Here is a 21706-nt window from a genome sequence, read left to right as displayed (position 1 = left end):
TCGTCTGTCCATTTGTCAGGCATGAGACTAGAAGGTGGCAACAATTCTCTTGTTCCCATTGCTCCTCCATGGACTATTCCACAGGTAGTATACAACACGACTAACTTACATGTTATTCTACTGGTGAAATTTAGCCCTTCTTCACTCTACATGAACAACAATATTATGGATCAACCAGACCCTGGCAAACTCTAAAACTAATGAGATATCCATACCCACAGCTCACCCAAACCAGGAATTTCTAGGCTGCACTGCTGCCTCCAGCACATGTCCAATATCCACTGTCTGACAAATGAGACTTTCCCAATCCTTCTGTGAACTGTCAACCATAATGAAAGTGAAACACGGACCTAAGGTGTCTACAGAGAGGTTTTCTAACATGGTTCATTGACATACAATTCTTCTCTATGTCCATCAAGAATGATGGAAAAATGAGAAAAAAAGGGTGGTAGCATGTGCATTTAAAAAAGATTGAAGGTAGCTCTGTTCTGCTCTCAGGGCAAACAGGGCTTCAGTTTAAACCAAGAAACTCAGGACCTTCAGGAGGACTGAAACCAAGGTCAAAGAAAGCCTTTGGGATTCTCTCACCTCCAGAAACTAATTAGCGCATTCCTGTTTTCCACTTGAAATCCAATGTATTTACACACTTCCTAACAAAGTAGTATTTTCTGATGGACTTTTTTAAACCCTAATGTTTTCTGTGAGCTAAAATATTGAGGGACGAAGGCCATGATGTAGAATACGCTTCTGGAATTGAAGAGTTCTCTGTTTTCCTGTTTATGATGGCCACATAAATAAAATTTATTCAGATCAGTATACTGTCACAGATAGAACCAGTTGTTCCCTATGTGACATTTTGCAACTAAGAAATTCTAAAAATATTGTAAAGCACATACAGATAAGACAGTGAAACAGGTAACTCAGCAGTGGCACTAACACTTGCCAGACCATTTTCAGTTGCCAAAGCACATCTTTTTTCAATGAAATCAGTTGTTTCTTCATAATTTACTTCAATAAAAAGTTGTTCTTATGCAAGATCTATCATTGGGACCTCTTCACTGTTGACAGGATGCAGAGTGCTTTGCAGAGGAAGCTAAGGATAAATGCTGATTATTGTTCCAGATTTTCAGCAAAAGCATTAAGGTTTCAAAGGCACTGCTTTACATGTGTCTATACCTTATCTGCCCATTAAATTTCTTAGTGAGTACAATTTCAAGCGTCCCGTTCATGTCACAGTTCAGAGATTGCTCTTTGTTTTCACAGAATGGGTTGGGTTGAAAGACTCTAAAGATCATCTAATCCAACCTCCCTGCCATGGGAGATACATAGTAGATATAGGTATATATAGATATATACCTAGACCAGGTATTCAAAGTACTGTCCATCCTGCCCTTGAACACTTCCCGGGATAGTGTGTCCACAACTTGTCTGTTCCATTGCCTCACCATTCTCATAGAGAACAATTTCTTCCTTGTAACTTAACATTCTCTCTAAAAGTTTAAAGCCATTACCCCTTGTCCCATCATTACATGCCCTTGTAAAAAGTCACTCTCCAGCTTTCCTGTAGACTAACTGGAAGGCTGCTACAAGGTCCCTCTGGAGTCCTCTCTTCCTCAGGCTGAATAACCCCAACTCCCTCTGCCTGTTTTCATAGGAGACATGCTCCATCCCTCTGATCATCTTCATGGCTTCCTCTGGTGCTCCAGCAGCCCTTCTGATATTGTGGGCCCTAGAGCTTGATCCTGTGCACCAGGTGGGCCTCACAAGACCTGGATATAGCTTGACAGAGATTTTGTGAGTCCTGCAGAGCAAAGGAGTCCAGGAATACTGTATGTGCTTTAAAATGGATTGTTAAATATTCAGGAGCAGGCTGTCTCCATGTAAATAAAGATAAGTTGTCAGGGAAAAAGACCACTCCTGTTAAACAGAGAACTTATGCTTGACCTTAGGGGGGAAAAATAGAATATATGACCTCTGGAATGAGGATGAGGTATTTTGGGAGGACTACAGGGATGTTGCACGTCATGTTGGAAGAAGACTAGAAGGGCCAAAGCCCAACTAGGACTTGATTTGGCCACTACAGTTAAAAACAACAAATACACCGGCAGCAAAAAGAGGGTCAAGGAGTGTCTCCGTTTGCTGAATGCAGAGGGTAGTGTAGTGACAGGGGAAAGGCAGAGGTACTTAATGGCTTTTTTTTTTACCTAGGTCTTCTGTATCAAAACTGGTGTCCTCAGGATATCCAGCACCCTGAGCTGGAAGTTGGTGGTCAGGAGATGAGTGAAACCCCCATAACCCAGGAGAAGATGGTTAGTGATCTGCTACGTAAATTACACACTCACAAGTCTGTGAGTCCACCCCAGAATAATGAGGGAACTGCAAAAGAACTTGCCAAACCACTTTCAGTCATCTGCCAGCAGTCCTGGTATTCTGGCTTCATCTAGGATGCTGTTAATTTCAGGGGCTATTTAGAGTGCGGTTTTGGATTCAGAATGAGAATGGCATTGATAACATACTGACATTTTGAGTTTTTCCCAAGTCATGTTTATCATAAGGATTTTTTTTTTCTTGTCTCATGCTCTGCCAGTGAGGAGATAAGCAAAAGAAATTGGGAGAAGCCTAGCTGGGACAGGTGACATAACTTGACCAGAGAAATATTCTATACCATATGACATCATGCTCAGTGTATAAAGTGAGGGAAAGGAGGAATGGGGGAGATTTGGAGTGATGGCTTTTGTCTTCCCAAGTAACCATTATATGTTATGTGGGCCTGATCTCCCAGAGATGTCTGAACACCTGCCTGCCTTTGGGAAGGAATGAAATAGTTTCTTGTTTTGTTTTGATTCTGTGCCATGGCTTTTTTTTTTTCTCTAATAAACTTTTATCTCAACTCATGAGTTTTCTATCTTTTGCCCTTCTAATTCTCTCCCTAATCCTGCTGATGTGGGGAGTAAGCAAGTGGCTATGTGGTGTTTGAATGCTGACCAGGGTTAAACAAAACACCTGGTTTACCAGGCAAGTCCTAGCTGACTGGAAATTAGTAAATGCAATGTCCATCTACAAGAAGGGTCAGAAGGATGGTCTGGGGAGTTACAGGCCGATGAAGCCTAACTTTGGTTCTGGGCAAGGTTATGGAAGAGATTATCCTGAGTGCCATGACATGGCACACGCAGGACAACCCGGGTATCAGGCCCAGCCAACAGATTTATGAAGAGCAGGTCCTACCTGATGAATCTGATCTCCTTTTACAACAAAGAGATACACTTAGTGGAAGAAGGCTGTGTATGCAGCCTCTCTAGACTTCAGTGACGCATTTGACACCATCTCCCGGAGCATTCTCCTAGAAAAACTGTCTGTTTACAGGTTGGATGGGTAGGCTCATTGGCTGGGAAAAAATGGATAGATGGCAGGACCCAGAGACTTGGAGCTAAATCCAGTTGCTACCTGTGTTCCCCAGGGCTCAGTTTTGGGCTGGTCCTGCTAAACATCTTTATTGATGATCTGGACCTGGGGATTGAAGGCACCCTCAGTAAATTTGTAGAAAACACTACATGGGGAGGGGAGTGTTGATCTGCTTGAGGATAGGAAGGCTCTGCAGAGAGGCCTGGACAGACTTAAGGGGCTGAGGACAGCAGCCTGAGGTTCAATGAGGTGAAGTTCTGGGTTCTGCACTTGGGTCACAGCAATCCCATGCAGCCTTACAAGCCTGGGGAGAAGTAGCTCAAGCACTGTTCAGCAGAAAGAAGTGTGGGGGTGCTGGTTGATGCCTGGCTCAATATGAGCCAGGAGTGCCCAGGTGGCCAAGGAGGTAAATGGCATGTAACATGATAGATGGCCTGAATCAAGAATAGTGTAGCCAGCAGGACTAGGGAAATTATCATCCCCCAGTACTCAGCATTGGTTCTTAAGTACTGCATTCAGTTCTGGGTGCCGCACTTTAAAAAGGATGTTGAGGTGCTGGAGTCTATCCAGTGAAAGGCAAGGTCGTGAAAGGTCTAGAAAACATGTCTTATGAGGAACAGCTGAGAGATATGGATTTGTTTAGTCTCTAGAAGAGGAAGGTTAGGGGGAACTTTATTACTCTCTATAACTACATGAAAGGAGGTTTTAGGGAGGTGGAGGCTGGTCTCTCCTACTGTGCCTGCAAAGAGAGAACCAGAGGAAAGGACCTTAAGATGAGACACTGGAGATTAGGATTTAAATTTTTTTTTAATTTTCACTGTTAGGCTGGTCAGGCATTGGAAAAGGTTGCTCAGGAAGGTGGTGGAATCACCATCCCTGGAGGTCTTTAAGAGGTGTCTGGATCTGGCACTGGCTGATATGGTTTAGTGGTTTAGGGCTACAGTGGTAATACTGGGTTAATGGGTGGACTTGATGAACTCAAGGGTCTCTTCCAACCTTGATTCTATGAGAGTAACAGCATGAGGAAAGACCGAGACTGAAGAGATTTATTGTGTACTTAGCAAGTCAACCCCAGCAATTGGGAAGAAGGTTAAAGTCCATTTTCCCTCCTTTCTTCCTTCAGTGTGTAAATCAGAGCAGGGAACCAGCAGATGCCAGTGTTGATGTACCACTACTGTAATAGCTAAAAAATTGGGGGTTTACGGCATAAAAGCAACCAAAATCAAACTAAAAATACCTGAAAGCTGCATCTTCAGCTTCCACAAACTAGCACATCTTTAATGAAACTCATAAAGCTCCTTGGATATGTGCCTCTGCATTCTTCTTTGTCCTCAGATGCAACATCTAATCCTAGTGTTGAAAAGGGCTTCAGTGCTTTCTCTGTTCTTAAGAAATCAGCAGGAAACTGAAGTCACTTCATGAAGCTTTAAGAGTTGTAAGTAGCAGATGGATGTTTAAGTCTCACAGCTAGGGTTCCAAGTACTAAAACAAGAATTCCCCAACACAGCCACCACTGCTCATACCTCCACAGAGAAAAAATCAGCTTGAAAACAATCATGCAATTTTGAAACCATATGTTTTGAAATGAGGTCTCCAAGTTCCACTGCTAACAGTGACCTGTAAGGGACTCCCACCTAATCTTCATTAATATATTTTGCAGAGCAGAAGGTTTTGATCTTAGCAGCATTTTTAGCAACCACTAGAGAGTGGAAGGAAGACTAACATGTAATTGCTTGGAGTCCTATGGAAGTTTTTGGCTATGCTTTGCATGGTGTCCAAGTCCAGAGCTGAATAACACATGTCTGAATAAAAGACTGTCTTCTGGACAGGATCAATGAAGCAAGGAGAATAGAACAGAGCAAGAGACTCAAGATATTTTTCTGGCAGTAGCAGCTATTGAGAGCATTAAGCAAACAATCAACACATCCCTGAGAAACATTTCTTGCAGGGTGAGGACTACTTAGGTAAAAGGGGAAACTGATTGAAGGCAGGTCCAGCTTCATGAAACAAAGTACAGAGGCAGCTGGCAGCCCATCAGCAGCCAGGGAGTGAAAGTTCTGTGTGATGACACTCTAAACTCTTCCATAACCTTACCTAGTACAGAGGTCAGGCTAACTGGCCTATAATTGCCAGAATCCTCCTTCCCACCCTTTTTATGAATGGGCGTCACATTGGCCAGCTTCCAGCCATCTGGAACCTCACCAGTGAGTCAGGACTACTGGTAAATGATGGAGAGACGCTTCACAAGCTCATCTGTCAGCTCCCTCATCACCCTGGGATAGATCCCATTTGGTCTCATGGATTTATCAATAGCCAAGCAGCTTAGGAGTTCTCTGACTGCCTCCTCTTGGGTAATGGGGGGACCATTCTGCTCCCTGATATTATCAAGCAACCCAAGAGGACAGTTATCCTGAGGGCAAGTCTTCTCACTAAAAACTGAGACAAACAAGGTGTTAAGCACCTCTTCCTTCTCCTCATCTAAAGTAACAAAGTTCCCTTCTGCATTTAATAAAGAACAAAGGTTAGTCTTACCCTTCCTTTTACCATTCATATATTTATAAAAACATTTTTTGTTATCCTTTATGAAAGTCACCATTTTAAGTTCAAACTAAAGTTTAGCCTCCCTAATTTTCTTCCTACGTGCTCTAGCAGCCCTCTTAAATACTACCTGAGAAACCTGACCCTCCTTCTACAGACTTTTTCCTCAATTCCTCCAAAATCTCCTTGCCAATCCACGCTGGACATTTGCCTTGTCGACTTGTCTTTTGGCACATAGGGACAGTCTCTTCCTGTGCCCTCAAGATCTCCATTTTGAGGCACGCTCACCCTTCCTGAACTCCTTTACTTTTAAGGATTACTTCCCAGGGAACTCTCTGAATAATTTTCCTGAATAAGCCAAAGTCTGCCCTCCAAAAGTCCAGTGTAAAAGCCTTATTAATGTTCCTCTTGACTTCATCAAATATTGAGAATTTTATACTTTCATGATCAGTATGCCCCAAGCGGTCTCCAACCACTACATCTCCCACCAACCCATCTCTATTTACAAAGAACAAAAAGTTCTCCACAAACTCTAAAAATTTCCTGAACTGTCTTTTTTCAGCTGTACTAAGTTCCTAACAAATGTACAGCAAGTTGAAATCGCCAACAAGGGCTGATGATCCACAAACATTCTCCAGCTGCTTATAGAATGAATTGTCCACCACTTTTTCCTGGCTGGGTAGATGATAACAGACTCCCAGTAGGATGTCAGCCTTGTTGGCCTTGCCCTTAATTCTTACCCATAGTCATTCAACTTTGTCATCATTGGTTTCAATACCTATGGCATCCCTAAGATCAAGGGCCACCCCTCCACCTCTTCTCTTTCCTATCTCTCCTGAAGAACTGGTAGCCATCCAGTGCAGCACTCCAGTCATGTGAGTCATCCCACCATGTTTCTGTGATAGCAATTTCATCACAGCTCCAGTGCTGCACCATGGCCTCCAGCTCTTCTTGTTTGTTGGCCATGCTGCTCGCATTTGTGTACACACACCTCAGCTGGGCTGCTGATTTTGCTCCTAACTCAGGTTTATCACCTTTGGGCCTGCTTCCAGAGAGACCAGCTACATTCCCTTCCCCCTTCAAACCTAGTTTAAAGCCCTCAAAAAGTTTGGCCAGTTTACAAGCAAAAAACCTTTTACCCTTAACAGAGAGATGGAGCCCATCTGGTTCCAATAGGCCAAGTGCCGTAAAAGATGCCCGACGATCAAAAAGTCCAAAATTCTGCTAGTGGCACCAACCCTTGAGCCATTTATTGATAATGTGAGCTCTCCTACTACTTTCACCATTTTTCTCAGCCACCAAAGGGACTGAGGAAAAGACTACCTGTACCACTGCCTTATCAACTACTTGTCCCTGTGCCCTAAAGTCCTTTTCAATTGCCCCGACACTCCTCTTTTCAATCTCATCACTGACAGCCTGGAGTATCAGCAGCGGGTAGTAATCAGAGAGCTGAATCAGCCCAGAAAGTCTCTCAGTAATATCCCAGACCTGGGCCCCAGGGAGGCAGCAGACTTCTCTGTGGGGTAGGCCCTCTGTTCCCCTTAGAAGGGAATCCCCCACCATGATTATCCTTCTTTCCTTTTTGACGTTAGAGGTAGTAATCCTTCGCACCAATGAGCCATAATTTGGAGACTCACTGTGCAGATAATTTTCTTCTAAATCATCTGGCTGAGTCTCCAGCCAGGAGTTCGTACCTATCCAGAAGTGGCACCTAGCTTGGGAGGGGGGGTAGGGAGGAATTTTTATTATTACCTCCTCAAGCAGATACCCACTTCCACTCCCCTTCATCTTCCAAGTGTCTTTTTATTGTCTGAGAGTGAGAGGCATGGGAGTCCTCTAACTCTTGGTGGGCTTCCTTCAAGGATAGAAGGGCTGAACTCCACCAATCTGTTTCCCCTTCACTTTCCTTGATAATCCTTAGTCTTTCAACTTCCTCTCTAAGCTCGGCCACCAGTGAAAGGAGACTGTTCACCTGTTCACACCACAGGCAGGTTTCCTCTGCAACATCTCCTGAAACCACTGATAAGCTCAAGCAGTCCACACAGAAAGGTCTGGACAGACGCATCCTTTTTGGAGGATTCCACCTGATTACATACACTCATATTAACTACAATTTTTAATCGTGTACAAACCATTTCTACCAGAAATGCTAAAACCTACCAATCAACAGAAATGCCGCGCACAACCCACAGTAAACCTTATTAGCAAGAAATCCTACAACTGTTACTGCTCAAACTGCTTCACAAACTGCTGTGCCACATCCTCAGAGCTGTGCCATGTCCTCAGAGCCTGCCCTGCCCCTGTTTGCCTGCCCTGGATCGCTGCACTCCCCAGAGGCCTCTTTTAATCAGCCCGCTACTCAGAGATGGAGGAAGCCCCGCTCCAAACATGGTGACCCTCAAGCAAAAGGAGCACACCTGCTCAGCATTCTCACAAACAGCCACTCAGTGACAGAGGAAGCCCTATTCCAGTCCTGCATGGCCCTCAAGTACAAGGAATACACCTGCTCAGCATTCCCACAAAAAAACACTCAGTCAGGTAGAATCCAAATCAGCATGCTCCTAAACTCTATATAAAACAGAAATTCAATAAATCCTAATAGAGAGTTTGTGTTGTGTTAGTCTTCTATTAGGAAGGCTCACAAGACAGGTGTCATCTACTTTGATTAGGTTCCTTCACAAAATAGGCCTCCTGGAATGATGCTTTGAAAGAAACATGTTAATGCATGTCTCTTGTGCTGCTTTAAGTCCTACAGAAGTTTTGGCTATGCTTGTAAAACATACCATAGTTGCTCCCACAAAAGAACACCCAAAAAGCAACTCAAGTTTAAATTTAACCCATTTGTTTTCAACTATTGGCCTACCCTTCCTTCATTTCTTTTGCTTCTGCTGTTTCCAAGAATCCGTGGTCCCTTCCCCCCTACTTTTCTCTTGGGGACTGAAATTTTAATAACTCTAACATGTGAGGCTGAAGAAAAAAAACAAACATAAACAGTTCTGAACACAGGAAGGGGTGTAGTTTAATATGGTAACACTCGTCTTTGCCATAGGTAAGAAATTATGGGCAAATAAATGGTTGACAGGATTCTACATACTGAGAATATGAAAAACACCAGACATTGTTTCCAAATAAGCTAGGCAGACACTATAACTTCTTCTTTCTGCAGTGCCAAGTTCTTTAAGCACATACATTTTTTCTACTCAGGAGGCAATATACAGTCATCTCATGGCAAGTCAGGCTTAACATATAATTTAATAAGTACAATCAAATCAGTGGAAGATGAATTTGCTGCCATTACAAATGCTATTGGAAATGTTTTCCAGTTGTGCCTTCACTGCCTATTTTTGTCCTTATGCATCATGCCAGTGCTAGAAATGGTGTACATTGCAGTGGGGGAAAAGTCTCTGCTGCAGCTAAGGGCAAGATTATTGAAAACAGAGGATTCTATTAAGTATCATTCAGGCTATAACAAAACTTTACTAATATAACACCTGAAGTAATTAGCATTCCAGTAACTACTTATATCTTGAAAGTGTTCAATGTAAGAAGCAGTTCCATTTACGGAAGTAAATGGATCTTTTACTAAGATAAAGTAACTTTATTTATGGAGAACAGGTATAGAAACTGATGGAGATTTTGAAGGTACAGCAAGAAAGAAAAAAAAAAGTGCTACAATAATATTGACAGTGGGAGGAAATTGGAGGAGATGAAAAAAAATGTACTACTTACAAGCCTCGGAGACGAAGCCAGATTTTCTCTATTTGCTCTGGCTGCAGGTATTTCAGAGAGTTGCTCTCAAATTCTTCAATTTCCTTAGTCGGTGACTCCATAGCTGCAGATTACCACTTTGGTTAAAGCTCTGCGATGACAACTGCTGCCTCCACACACACACACTCTCCCCCTTTAATGCTGATGGGGACCAGTTAACATTTCTGGCACACACTTCTCCCCCATCCTGCAAATGGAACTGTGTGGGCAGCTCTGGAGAGCTCAGGTGTACACGGGAGGCAGTTGTGCCAGCATGCCACCATCCTCAGACTGAGTGAGAGGATCAAAGGCTCATCTCCAGATTGCAAAACCACATAGATTTTTTCCCTTTGTTTTTTGTTTCATTTTGCTTTTACAATAAGCCAAGGATACAACCCATAATAGCAGCTGAGGGATCTTTATCTGGGGAGGAGGGGAGGAAAATCCCTTGCTGACGAGTGAGCTGTGTGTGCAGGGGCTGCTGTGGGCAGTCTGACAGCTGCAGGGGTCCCCAAGGCTGCAGCTCTGCCTTACCACACTGCCTGTTGCTGTGCAGGTGGCAGTACACAGGCCCCTTTCAGTCTAGTCCCCACCAGGTCAGCCTCACCCTCTCTCCCTAGCTGTATTTGTTCCCACTTACCAGCAGCGCTGCCAACAGGCTTGAAACCTGACAACTGAGGAAGAATTAATCTGACAACACAGCCCAAGAACAGATTCACTCTCTGCCTCCCTCTTTGCTTCCCTCTCTCTCATGTGCATGCACATCCACAGACAGATGAGGGAGAACAGGCTATTGGAGAAAGACTGAATTTGAAATTCGATTAAAAACCCAATCAAGAAAAATCATTGAATAAAAAATGAAAAAGGGGAAAAAACAGAAAGTGAGCCACTCATTTCGGGCAAATAGCTATCAAGATAGCAAATAGCTATCTTCCTTGCAGTCAGACTGCTCTCCTGAGAGAGACACGCAAAGCAGGGGCTGTAAGGTTTCAACAGGGGCAAAATCCACTTTTAAAGCAAACAAATCAGTAAAGTGCCAGTGCTTGAAAATGCTCAGAAGATAAGTCACTTGAAGAGAAATCAAGTCCAACACATAAGTCACAGATATTTCTTTATGTCAGTGTCTTTGAATAAGAGGTTTGCACAGTGGAGGTTAAAACTTAGTTTTGCAAAAGGATGCCTGCCTCTGGCTCCCCTGAAGCATCCCCATACTGGCCCCCAGAGACATGCCTATCCACACCTGCAGGGTTTGTGCTCTGAGCACAGGGAAGAACAGGGATTTCTTTAATTGCACCAGCCCAATCAGTGATCTCTCAAACTCTGCCAAAATGTCTGCATGCTTCTCTTTAGTTAATTTTATTGATGTGGTGCTTTCAGCCAAAGCAATCAGAGCAGAGGGAAAATAACTGTCAAAATATTGTCTCAGCCTTAAAACACATTTTGCTGCGTATTGCAAAAGCTGTCTTTTGAGAAGTAGAGCCTGCAGTGAAAGAATTAGCATCTCAGTCGTGTAGCCTGTGACTTGGAGAAGTCCCCTCTTCTTTTCAATAACATTCAACAATATGTCTGTAGTGCTAGGTCCAAGGCAGGTCTCTGACATGCTTGATGTTGCTTTTCAGAAAGCTCTTTGTATAATGAATGTCATCTTTCCCATTGCTAGGTGCCAAATTGTATCAGCCATCACTCTAAGCAGTTTCAATCCCTTCCTAGGAGTAGCTCTTAAGTAGTTACCCAGTTAGAGTGCTGCTGCAATTGTTAACCATCTCTAGCTCTCTGCAGCTGACTAAGATTCTCAAATATAACCAGAGAGCAGCTGAGTGAAGTTGGTACACATGGTACACACTAAAGAAAAGAGACAAGTTATGGGAGGTAAAAACATGAATAATTCTCTAGGTGGTCCTTTTTTCCCTTGTGGATTACAAAAGACAAGCCAGCATGTTTGCTCTAGGAACCTCTTTTGAATGATACAAAGAATTGTTTGCTCTAGGAACCTCTTTTGAGTGATACAAAGAACTGCACATTTTCTGACAAAAGTTTGGGGCATATTATCTTCTTACGTCCCTGCTTTAAGAACACAGTGCTATTTTTCACTGCTTGTGCTACTTTCCATTACACTGATGCCCATCAGTAAACTGTTAGCATGTTCACACATCACTGCCTTTTATTAGTGAGTAAAGTAGTTACAAAATATTATCCTTTTTTCACACATTTTATTTTAAGGTACAGAGGAAGTAACCGGGAGAAATGGGAATGCAGAATATTGGTAGCACTAGGTTTGAGCTCAAGTTTTGGATTCCCTTTTTCGTTTCAGTCCTGTGGTCTGATTTTGTGATAGATGTCATCAAAATAGCAAATACCAAGGCAGTGGCTGTAAAACGTTATGATTTTGTCCCATAACTATCCGACATGAATACATATCATATTGCTTGCCTTGTCCTTAAAATTATGGCTCACCTCATGGTGAGAGAGTAACTTCCAAGAAGACAAAATTTACAGGCCAAGTAAGCATCCCTCCTTCAGTTCTCACAATAATTGCTGCATTAAGGCAACAAGTTGTAGGCAACCAAATGGCACCATTTGGTTTCACTTCATTTAGAGAGCTTGACAATCATGACTGCCATTTGATGGATACAAGCAGTAAGCCACCTCCTGTGCATTGGCCATGTCTTTACAGCAGAGGGGAGCTCAGATGAGCAAATGTCCATCTGCCTGTCAGAAACATCTGTTGTTCAGCCTTACACAGGTGATGACCAAGCTGGTAGGGCAGATAGCACAGTGCATGTACCGTTGCAATCACCTATGGCTGAAGCAACACTACACAAACTTTATCCCTGGAATCAAAAAATCACAGAATATTCTGAATTGGAAGGACCCACAAGGATCTTTGAGTCAAAATCTGAAGTCAATGGCCTATATCGTGATCAAACCCACAAGCTTGGCATTAGAAGTCCATGTTATAACCAACTGAATTAATCCTAGTAATTTTTTGTATCCAAGCACTTCCCCAACCTATCTCTCAGCAGTTTCAAGTGGGGTCCAGGACACCACTGTTGCCTTCAAACGGGTCTAACTTGAGTCAGACACTGCATTTCCCTCTGCTGCTCTGTTACCTGGCATGAGGTACAGCACAGGATGATTCCTTCCTTGGCCCTTGAAGCAGCCCTCTTGCCTCCTCTGCTTGCCTGTAGGAAAAGGGCCAGATCACCCATCTCAGCCAGCTCAGAAACTCCATTCCTAGGTCACTAGGTCAGCACTGTCAGTGGCAGCAAGGGATGAAGAGCAATGAGACAGAGAGACGGAGGTCCCAGGCAGGCCAGTTATACTCTGATAAAGGAGTCACTGATTGTCTCCTTTACCACAGCACACAGATTTGGGCAAATCTGGGGGCTTTATCCTCTTTTCCTCCTCTTCCTCGGTTGAGGACAATAGTGACATCTGTGTTAAAAGCCTTTTGATTGAGCAGGAAGGGTCTTAATTACAAGTATTTCTTTCAGTTCTGAAGGACTGGAGATGTAGGAGGATGCTGACATACAGCAGAGAGGTGTAAAAGGCAGCTGAGAAGAGTAGAATCCACATTGTGCCTCCATGACAGCAGGCATTACTGTTAAACAGTCAAAATACCAGGGAGTGCAAGAGTAGGTCTGCCTTTCTCAGAATGGTGGTACAAGTATCTCATGCATAGTCCAAGGAGAAATCAGAGACACCTCTGACATATGTGGCTGCAAAATAGACTCTGTCCTCATGTTAAACTTACCAGCAGCAGGCTTCCTTATCCTACAGTTAAGGAAGGAAAGGAGCCTACAGTTCCTTTTCTTCACATTTTTAAATGAAGACTAGAAAAACAGTGAGAAAGTTCAGAGACCTCCTTACTTTCATGAGAGCAAAGTAGGTATAGCAGTAACATTCAAAAGGCCAACTGAAAGGCATCAAAAAATGCTTCCAAGACAGAAACAGCACTTTTGTGAGCATGAGCAAACTGAAACAATAATTTCAGACAGCAAGTTATATAAAGTCCTTGCTAGATTGCAACAAAAATGGAGAAGTTATCCCATGCTGAAGGGGTAGCATGAGATACTGGAAGTGTATTGACATGTTGTCTATCCCTACATATTGCCTGTGTCTATTCCTACATATTGACTATTGTGATTGCTCCATATTGCCTGTGTGAATGTTGAAACAAGTTCTATAATTAGTACAACTATAATATATCCATATGTCTGTCCATATAAAAATAATCCAGAATAAATTTTATTCTATTACCACTAATGCGTCCAACCAAAATTGCAGTAAAGGAGGTTGTCTTTTCTAAATTTATTATAAATCTGAGTTGGATTCCTGAACTTTAGTTATGTCAGTATGATGAGTCAGCCAATAACATATTCCAAAATGTTTTGCTAGTTCTATATTCAAACAGTTGTAAAACGCTGACATGTCTTCTAATTCTGCTAATGCCAAAATAAACTAGGCAGATTTTTCCCAGTCTTTATCCTAGCAGGAAATAGCTTCTTGCTCCTTTTCAGTTAAAAGCAACTTTTTATTTGTTTTGTTTGGAAGGGAGTTAGGAGGAGGGAGACATGTTCAACTATGTAACTGAATTGCATTGGCCCTATTTATTCTTCATGTTGAGATTTAAGAGAGTGATGGAAGATATTCAGACAGTTCCACTTTTTAGTTTTATTAAATTATAACTAGTACTTCTTAAACAGTAATTTCCAAGTGAAATTTCGTCTCTTTTTCTGCCCAAGGTTAGACTTTAGGGTTCTGTTGGCAACTGACACACCAGAGCCACACAGCCATTAATACTGATGTTGGGAAGGATGAAAGTTTGACAAGAAAGTTTAACAGATATGTATGCTTGGCAGAAAGATTTTTGAATGTAGAATCTGAAGAAGGAATAGAAATGAAAGCAAGTGTTGTTATAGTAGAAAAGAATAGCTGAGCCAGTTTTACTGGATAACTAAGAAGGCAAAGGATATGTTAGTTAGAAGGGGGTTTTATGGCTTAGAGCAAAGGTAAAACTCACCTCAAACAAGAAGATACTTTTACCAAGCAGAAAGATACCACAGGCAAACAAGACTGCCAATGTTGCAAGTAGAAAAAAAGGTCTCAGAATTTTCCACTGCAAGAAAACTGAAAAACAACTTCTAGCTTAAACTGTAACATACTAATCACTTTTAGTGATTGGAGAATAGTAACATGAATATGGTAATTATTGAAGGTATGATAGGCTATAGGTAAAAGTTAAGGTATAGATTGATTCTTCTGTATTTAGATGCTCAGTAAAGTATATAATGCATTGTAACCAAAACTAACTGGTCTTCAGGCTTGTCTGCAGCTGGAGCTGACAGCTGTAGGCACAGTCTCTGTCATCCACAATCCTGGACTGCTGTAACATCTTGGATATAATAAACTGCACTTTGAAGAGCTGCCTGAAGTCCTGCATCTCTCATTCAGGCTCTTACGGTGATTAAACTAGTCTCTTTCTTCCTAAATCCACTTATGTGATCACACAAATGCGGCAGATTTAGCACATTTGGAGTTCATGAAGGCCTCAATTTTTTATTTTTTTTTTTTTAAACAGGCAGTGGAGCAGAGAACTGGAATACTAGCAGTAAAGTAAAATGAGGATGTTGGGTAAAATATCTTTCACAGTACTCTTCACTGCCACAACTGACCTGTCTTCCCTACTTGTGCTTGCTCATGAAAACCCCAAGGAATCAACTGCGTCAACAGAGCAAAAGGAAGGCTAAAAAGGATTGCAATACTCAGTTCGTTATGAGAGGTAAAGACCAGGGTGTAAAAAAAAAAAAACCAGCAAACTTTACCTTTAGAGGAACAATTTGCCACAAGAGCAAAATGAAATAACAGGCCATGAGTACATCTTGAAAGATGGAAGATTTCTACCACAGTACTGAGTTTCTGGAAAAGTCTCCTGACGGGTACAGCACAAAAGGAAATTCCCACCTCACTTAGGTGAAGATGAAGGCTCCCCATGCTAGACAGGGATTATATAGACAGCAGGCTAGACCCAGCCAGCTGCACCAAGACTTGTGCCCTGAAGATATTGATGCCTCTGCAGAGAGTTCTTGGACAGAGAGGACAATCAGCTTAGAGCAACACACTCTTCTGAGAGGGAAAAAAAAAGGTAACAGGAGTTTCTCCTCTGGGAGGAGAGGAAAGAAGTTAGCAAATAGTTATTCAGTAAAAATAACTCTTTACTTCACAGAAGATGCTTCTTTAAAGTCTTAAAAGGTGTTCCTCAGAGACCACTCTTTTCTCAGCTCCAGTGGCTGAGCTGCCTTGAACAGCTTAAGCACTTTTGAACTTCCTCTCCTCTCATAAGTTGTCTTCTGATAGAAAAAGGAAAGACCTATCCTCAAAACATGAATTAGCTTTTTCCCTTTGATGAAAATATTACTTTTGTGAGCCTGCAGGTACTTATAAGCACTTTACTGTACTGGCATGTTCCCCATCCTCTTTTGCTGCAACTACTCTTACTGCAATTATTAATTCTTACATTGCTTAAAGCCAGTATCATTTATAATAAATAAAAAAATTACAGAAAAAATGTCATAGCAAGAAAACACTTTATGGATGTGTGGAAGAGGTTTTGCAGCAACTTCTATGAGCCAGAGAGAGTTTGATGAAAGGATCCATGTTTACCCCTGAAAGAATTTTCTACCAAGGTCATTGACATAGAAAACAAGAAAAAAAGGATCAATGAGAGAAACCTGGAACTACCTATTCTAATAAGCTTTTTCTTTGTCTCTCGTGACCAATGAGTTAAGTATACACTTATGAGTTTTGTAAGAATGTATAAAAATATGCATGCTAAAAGAAAAACAGGTTTGAAGCCTTCTGAAAATTGAGTGTGTTGCTTTGTACAACATGGATGTAGCCAAGCTGACTCCAGAGACTTTCCAGATAAAGAGGTTGTTCACACCAAGGAAACAGTATTGCAGAACATTTTGAAGAAGGGTTGAAGTGGTCCTCTTCTGTAGGCAATAACTGGCATCCCCATTTCAGGATGCACAGGACATAGGATTCAAAGGCAGTTTATACCCTCCATCCTGCTACTGTGAAGCTAAATCCTCCTTGTCTTCTCTAAAAGTGGATGGTGTCTCTTTTGACCAGAATGTTTCCCAGGCATGCACCCACTGAGACATAACATGCTAAGGGATTTTGATTGCCTTTATAATTCAGAGAAATTACATGGGCTTTGTACTGCTATTATCCCTTTTCATTATCATGTTGGACAGAAAAATATCCTAAAACAGACCAACTAACATATTGCAAAGAACATGAATACCTATGAAATCCTGGAAACTGCATATTACAACTGCAGGAAATATAAGCTTTCTTAATAGCGAGAGATTTACAGTGTCCCTTTTGCCTTTTGTTTATCATCCTCTCAGTGCTACTGGTCCACATTCTGAAAGGAAAATCACCAACTTATGATAAATCCTTACACTTCCAATGAATATTTAAAATAAATTGTGCAGTAAATTACCTGAAAGTCATAGTCTTCATTCTACATCAATAAGGACTGGGTTTTAAACTGATTTTTCAAGCACTGCTAGAAGATCACAAGTTATTTACAACTTCCACTTCACCCATAATATTCACCACTGTCTTATGGCATTTCACTGGCAACACCAAAAATTATCAATAAGTAGAAATCTGCTAAATAATACTTCATGATTAATCCTGCACTGGAAGAACAAGTGATATTCCTAAACTCTAATTTAAGCTAATTCCTGCCATTTCCATTCAAATTTTCATTGAAATTAGATCCATTAGGATTAGACTTCAGCAACATTTTGTCTACACTCGCATCTAACCTCTTTCCCCATTTCCACTTAAATTCTTAAATTCATTCATTAGTGGCCCCATTTGTGCAAATTTGGCCACTACTGAATGGATTTAAGAATTCAAGAAGTGAAGCAATAGACAGGAACAGTGCAGGAGAGGTCAGGAAAAAATACCATTATGTTTCCTATATACAGCATAAGGGAATCACCATCACTAATCTCCTTCTCACAGTTTATTGGTAAAGTTTTGATTTGGCAAAGGGTACTCCCCAGACTCCTTCCTTACAGGCCTCGACTGTTCACCTTCATGTCCAAATAAGCAGAAAATACGTAGAAAGGTCTCAGCCAAATCCTGTGCAAGAATATCCAGAACAGCAACTATGAATGTCCTCTTCAGATGCCTCAGTTTCACCATGTAGGTCCAACACACAAAAATCTGTGTACTTTCACATAGAGACAAAAAAAAAAAAATCTATCTGCAATGTAGCGGGGAAGGGGAAAATTTTATAAAGGGGCAAAAATGGAAAACTCTGTTTTGAAGATCTCTCAACTACAATCACTGCATCTCTGCATCTCTGACATGAAAAGATTTTGGAACTCTGCACAACTGGCTTATGAAATTACTTATCTAGGTTACACCTAAGAAGACATTAAGTATTTTTTTGTACATGCCATAACATTAAAAAAGTCGGCCTGGACGGGTATTTTAATAAGAAAGAAGATTACAATTAAATCACTTCTGAATCAAGAAGCTATTACATTATTGTCCTTAAGGAACAGATCTATCTTTGAGAGAGAAGTGGGTTGTATGTCCTTCCTTCAGATAAATATGATTCAGTGTCATAAATCCGTAAGTCTATACGCAGTCCAAAGAAGTATCTACTAGTTTCATTCATGACTTAATGTGTTTCATTCTTACCTGCTACCTTGACTAATTAAAGACATGCTTAGCAGCAATTGGTTCACCAGTCAGTAAACATTTGATTTATATGCAAGAAGCATTTGTTACCATCATAACTCAAACCTAAGTATTTCCTAAAAGTATTATTATTGCTTTTGGATTCCCATGGTTTTAAATGTTTATCAAGACTCAAATTATTCTTTTTCTACATGTCAATTGTGACCATCTGCACAGAGGGTAAAATTGTATCTGTGTACATAAATACATGTGGTGGTTTGCAGGTGGTTTTCCCAGGATGAGGGAAGCGATGAGAATCTGACTCCATGTTTCTGAAGGCTGATTTATTATTTTATAATAGATATATATATATATATATATATACATTATTAAAACTATACTAAAAGAATAGAAAAAAAGACTTCATCAGAAGGCTAGCAAGGAAAGGAAAAAAATGGAATGATAACAAAAGCTTGTGACTCTCAGAGAGTCCGAGCCAGCTGACTGTGATTGGCCATTAATTAGAAACAACCAACATGGACCAATCAAAGATGCACATGTTGCATTGTAGAGCAGCAGATAATTATTGTTTACATTTTGTTCCTGAGGCCTTTCAACTTCTCAGGAGAAAAAATCCTAACAAAAGGATTTTTCATAAAACATGTCTATGACAAATACATGAGTGTTTTTGAATAAAAGCATGAGACTGGACACAAGAATGTTAAGGTAAAAAAGGCTAGTACCAAAAGTTTAAAAAGAGACACTATAAAAGTACACAAACAGCCCTGTGTAACTCTGATACATGCCAACAATTTGAGAAAACTTGTAGATATGTGATTTTCATATATATTTTCATATTGTATCATATAGACTGTATTGTGATATAAAATTTTGACAGTCACACTGAATTTTATTTCTGTATCTTTTATTTTAAAGAAAGCAAGCAAGCAGCGCTAGGTGGCCAGGGAGTCACTGCTCCACTCACGGCACACACCACTTAGAAGGTCAGTAAAGTATATATACTGGTTTTAAGCCGACAAAGCGTTTTCCAATGTTCTTGGTTTGTCTGAATCAGCAATTATCAATAAGCTGGGATCAGCAGTTTCCTAATCTTTCCAGGTGGTCGATGGCTTCCTGTCCTTCTTGTGGTCATCTAGAGGGAGGCACTTCACTGGTGCCTGCAACATGATTTTGTTAAGTGCATCAAGCTTTTTATTATACATAAGCATTTAGTCACTTTGTTGCAATCCCCTTAGTTTTACCACAACTTCCTCTATTTTATTCTGAGCATCAGCCACCTTGCTACCTCATCTCTTTACTTCTGTTCCAATGCTTTGTTTGGCCACAGAAAATTTCAAAACCGTTCTTTGTAGCTATCCCAAGGAATGCATCCATTTTCAACACAGCAGATACAAGCATTTGCTGATTCTATTGCTGATTGACACAAATCACGAAAACATTTTTCACATTGCACACCAAGGTCTTTCATGAGGACTCCTCAGAAATATTAATCTCTTTTCAGGTTAGACTGGTCAGCTTGGCAACCAGAGAAGATAAGGTGCGTACTGGTAGAAAGCCTGGAAATAGAATCTGGCATTAATAACTTGGTTTTATTTCCACATGTATATTCAAACACATGTGAAACTGGTATTAGGAAGGAAAGACGTTGCACATGACATTTCCTTTTCATGCACCATCCCATTCAATTATTGCTCCTGCTAGCATGAGGCATTTCCATCTCCAGCACCAATGGAGAAGCAGTTGAAGCAGTTTTATTCTCCCATCTTTTGCTCAAATAATTCTTGTGTTGATATTTTTTAGCTAAATATATTATCCATGGACTCTGAAAATATTGCATTTTAATGATAAGTGATAAATATGCACTGGCATCCCTGAGTATATATTTGGCAAACCATGTCAAAACAGGCATGATTTGAGGCCTGTTGTGCCAATAAAACAGTGCTTAGATTTGGCCTGTCTGTAATGCATCCACTGTAAAATCAACAAATATTAATAAAACTCCTTGTGAATCTTGGCAGAAACTGGATTCAGTGAAAATTCATGATGTATGAAATCTCATCATATATGTGTTAAATAAATTCAATGCATAATTAAATAGTCTTAATTGTCTCTAAAACCAGTGATGTATAGCAAGCCTATTCAGAGGTTCTGACATGCAGCTGGTTACCAGTTGTCACTTATTTCAAATTGGCGCTTTCTCCAGAGACTCTTTCATGGCACTAACTTATAACTATCCAAAGGCTCCTCTAGGAGCCTTCTACTTCTAAGAAATTTCTTGTCTATATGTTTGGCCTGACAGAAGAGGAAATTCCCTCTTTTCACTAGCACCGCCTTCATTCTAGCAGCTCCACAGTCCTTTATGAAGTGTACTGAAACAGATGCAGCAGAACAGCCTGAGCAATTTAACTCAAATGATCTGCCAAATTGTGACTTGTGTTTTAATCAGAGCCTAGAAAAAAACATTTTGCTGCAACAATTCATCTTGCATGTGTGCTAAAAGGAAGAGAAAGACTTTTTCTGCTGCATGTACAAATAATTATTAGAATAGATACTATCTGCTGTTCTGATTTATTCTCAGTTTAGTGTCCAAGTAAATTACAGAGATATAATAAACGGTAGGACATGTCCCACCTCACCTCAAAATAACCTCCCAGTTTCTGCAGAAACATGATAATGAAATTAATTTGTTTACTTGTTCACAAATAATTCAGAGACTAGCTTAAGAAATTTAATGTACTACATTTCAGTTACGTCTTAAACAATAAAATTTGCATGTCTAAACAAATGCATTTTCACATGCCAGTACAAAATTGCCATCAAAGCAGGCATTTGTGGTAGGATTTCACTGATTACTTCTTCTTAGGTCAAACAAATAGGTGTTTTGTCTGTGTATTACCTCAAAAGAATCAAAATTGTAACAAGGATCCCAGCCTTTCAAGCTGTAAAGACCCCTTGATTTTAATTACATAATTATGTTATTAACAAAAGAAGAAAACAAAATTATGTAACCTAGTCTTTGGTTTGCCCTTTGCTTTTTTTTTGTATATTAGTTTTAGTCTTGCTTTTCAGCTAAGATTGATCAGCTTAGGATACAGAGAACTCTTGGAGGAACTCCACTCTTCTTATTTGTATTGGAGTGCAATTAAACAATCCCATTTAAACATTAATTCCAAAGCCCTATTGACTTTTATCTACTGAAGAACTTCAGCATTTGGCCAGGAGAAGTCACAGCTACTTGCTCAAATCACAGCTCCTGCTCTTCTGCTGGGTCAATTCCATCAATATTATG

The 21706-nt window shown here is 40.7% G+C and overlaps 1 protein-coding gene across 5 annotated transcripts in view; it reads right to left on the bottom strand.

Moving 5' to 3' along the window:
• Nucleotides 1-21706, bottom strand: part of PDE1C (phosphodiesterase 1C) — a 259982-nt gene that overhangs the window by 177922 nt on the left and 60354 nt on the right. For 2 of the 5 annotated variants that reach the window (XM_074541818.1, XM_026793438.2), the window contains exon 1: nt 9670-10399. The exons of 1 other annotated variant lie outside the window; for it this stretch is intronic. In XM_074541818.1, coding sequence (XP_074397919.1) covers nt 9670-9770 — 101 coding nt within the window. In that variant the 5' untranslated portion in view covers nt 9771-10399. Of the gene's footprint in view, nt 1-9669; nt 10400-21706 lie in introns of those variants that run through there. 2 more of the 5 variants (XM_074541812.1, XM_074541830.1) reach the window with 1 other exon arrangement.

Source organism: Zonotrichia albicollis, chromosome 1 (genome assembly GCF_047830755.1).
Source record: "Zonotrichia albicollis isolate bZonAlb1 chromosome 1, bZonAlb1.hap1, whole genome shotgun sequence".
Taxonomy (NCBI): Eukaryota; Metazoa; Chordata; class Aves; order Passeriformes; family Passerellidae; genus Zonotrichia; species Zonotrichia albicollis.
The sequence above is the reverse complement of the archived record's forward strand: the minus strand, read 5'-3'. Positions and strand labels throughout refer to the sequence as shown.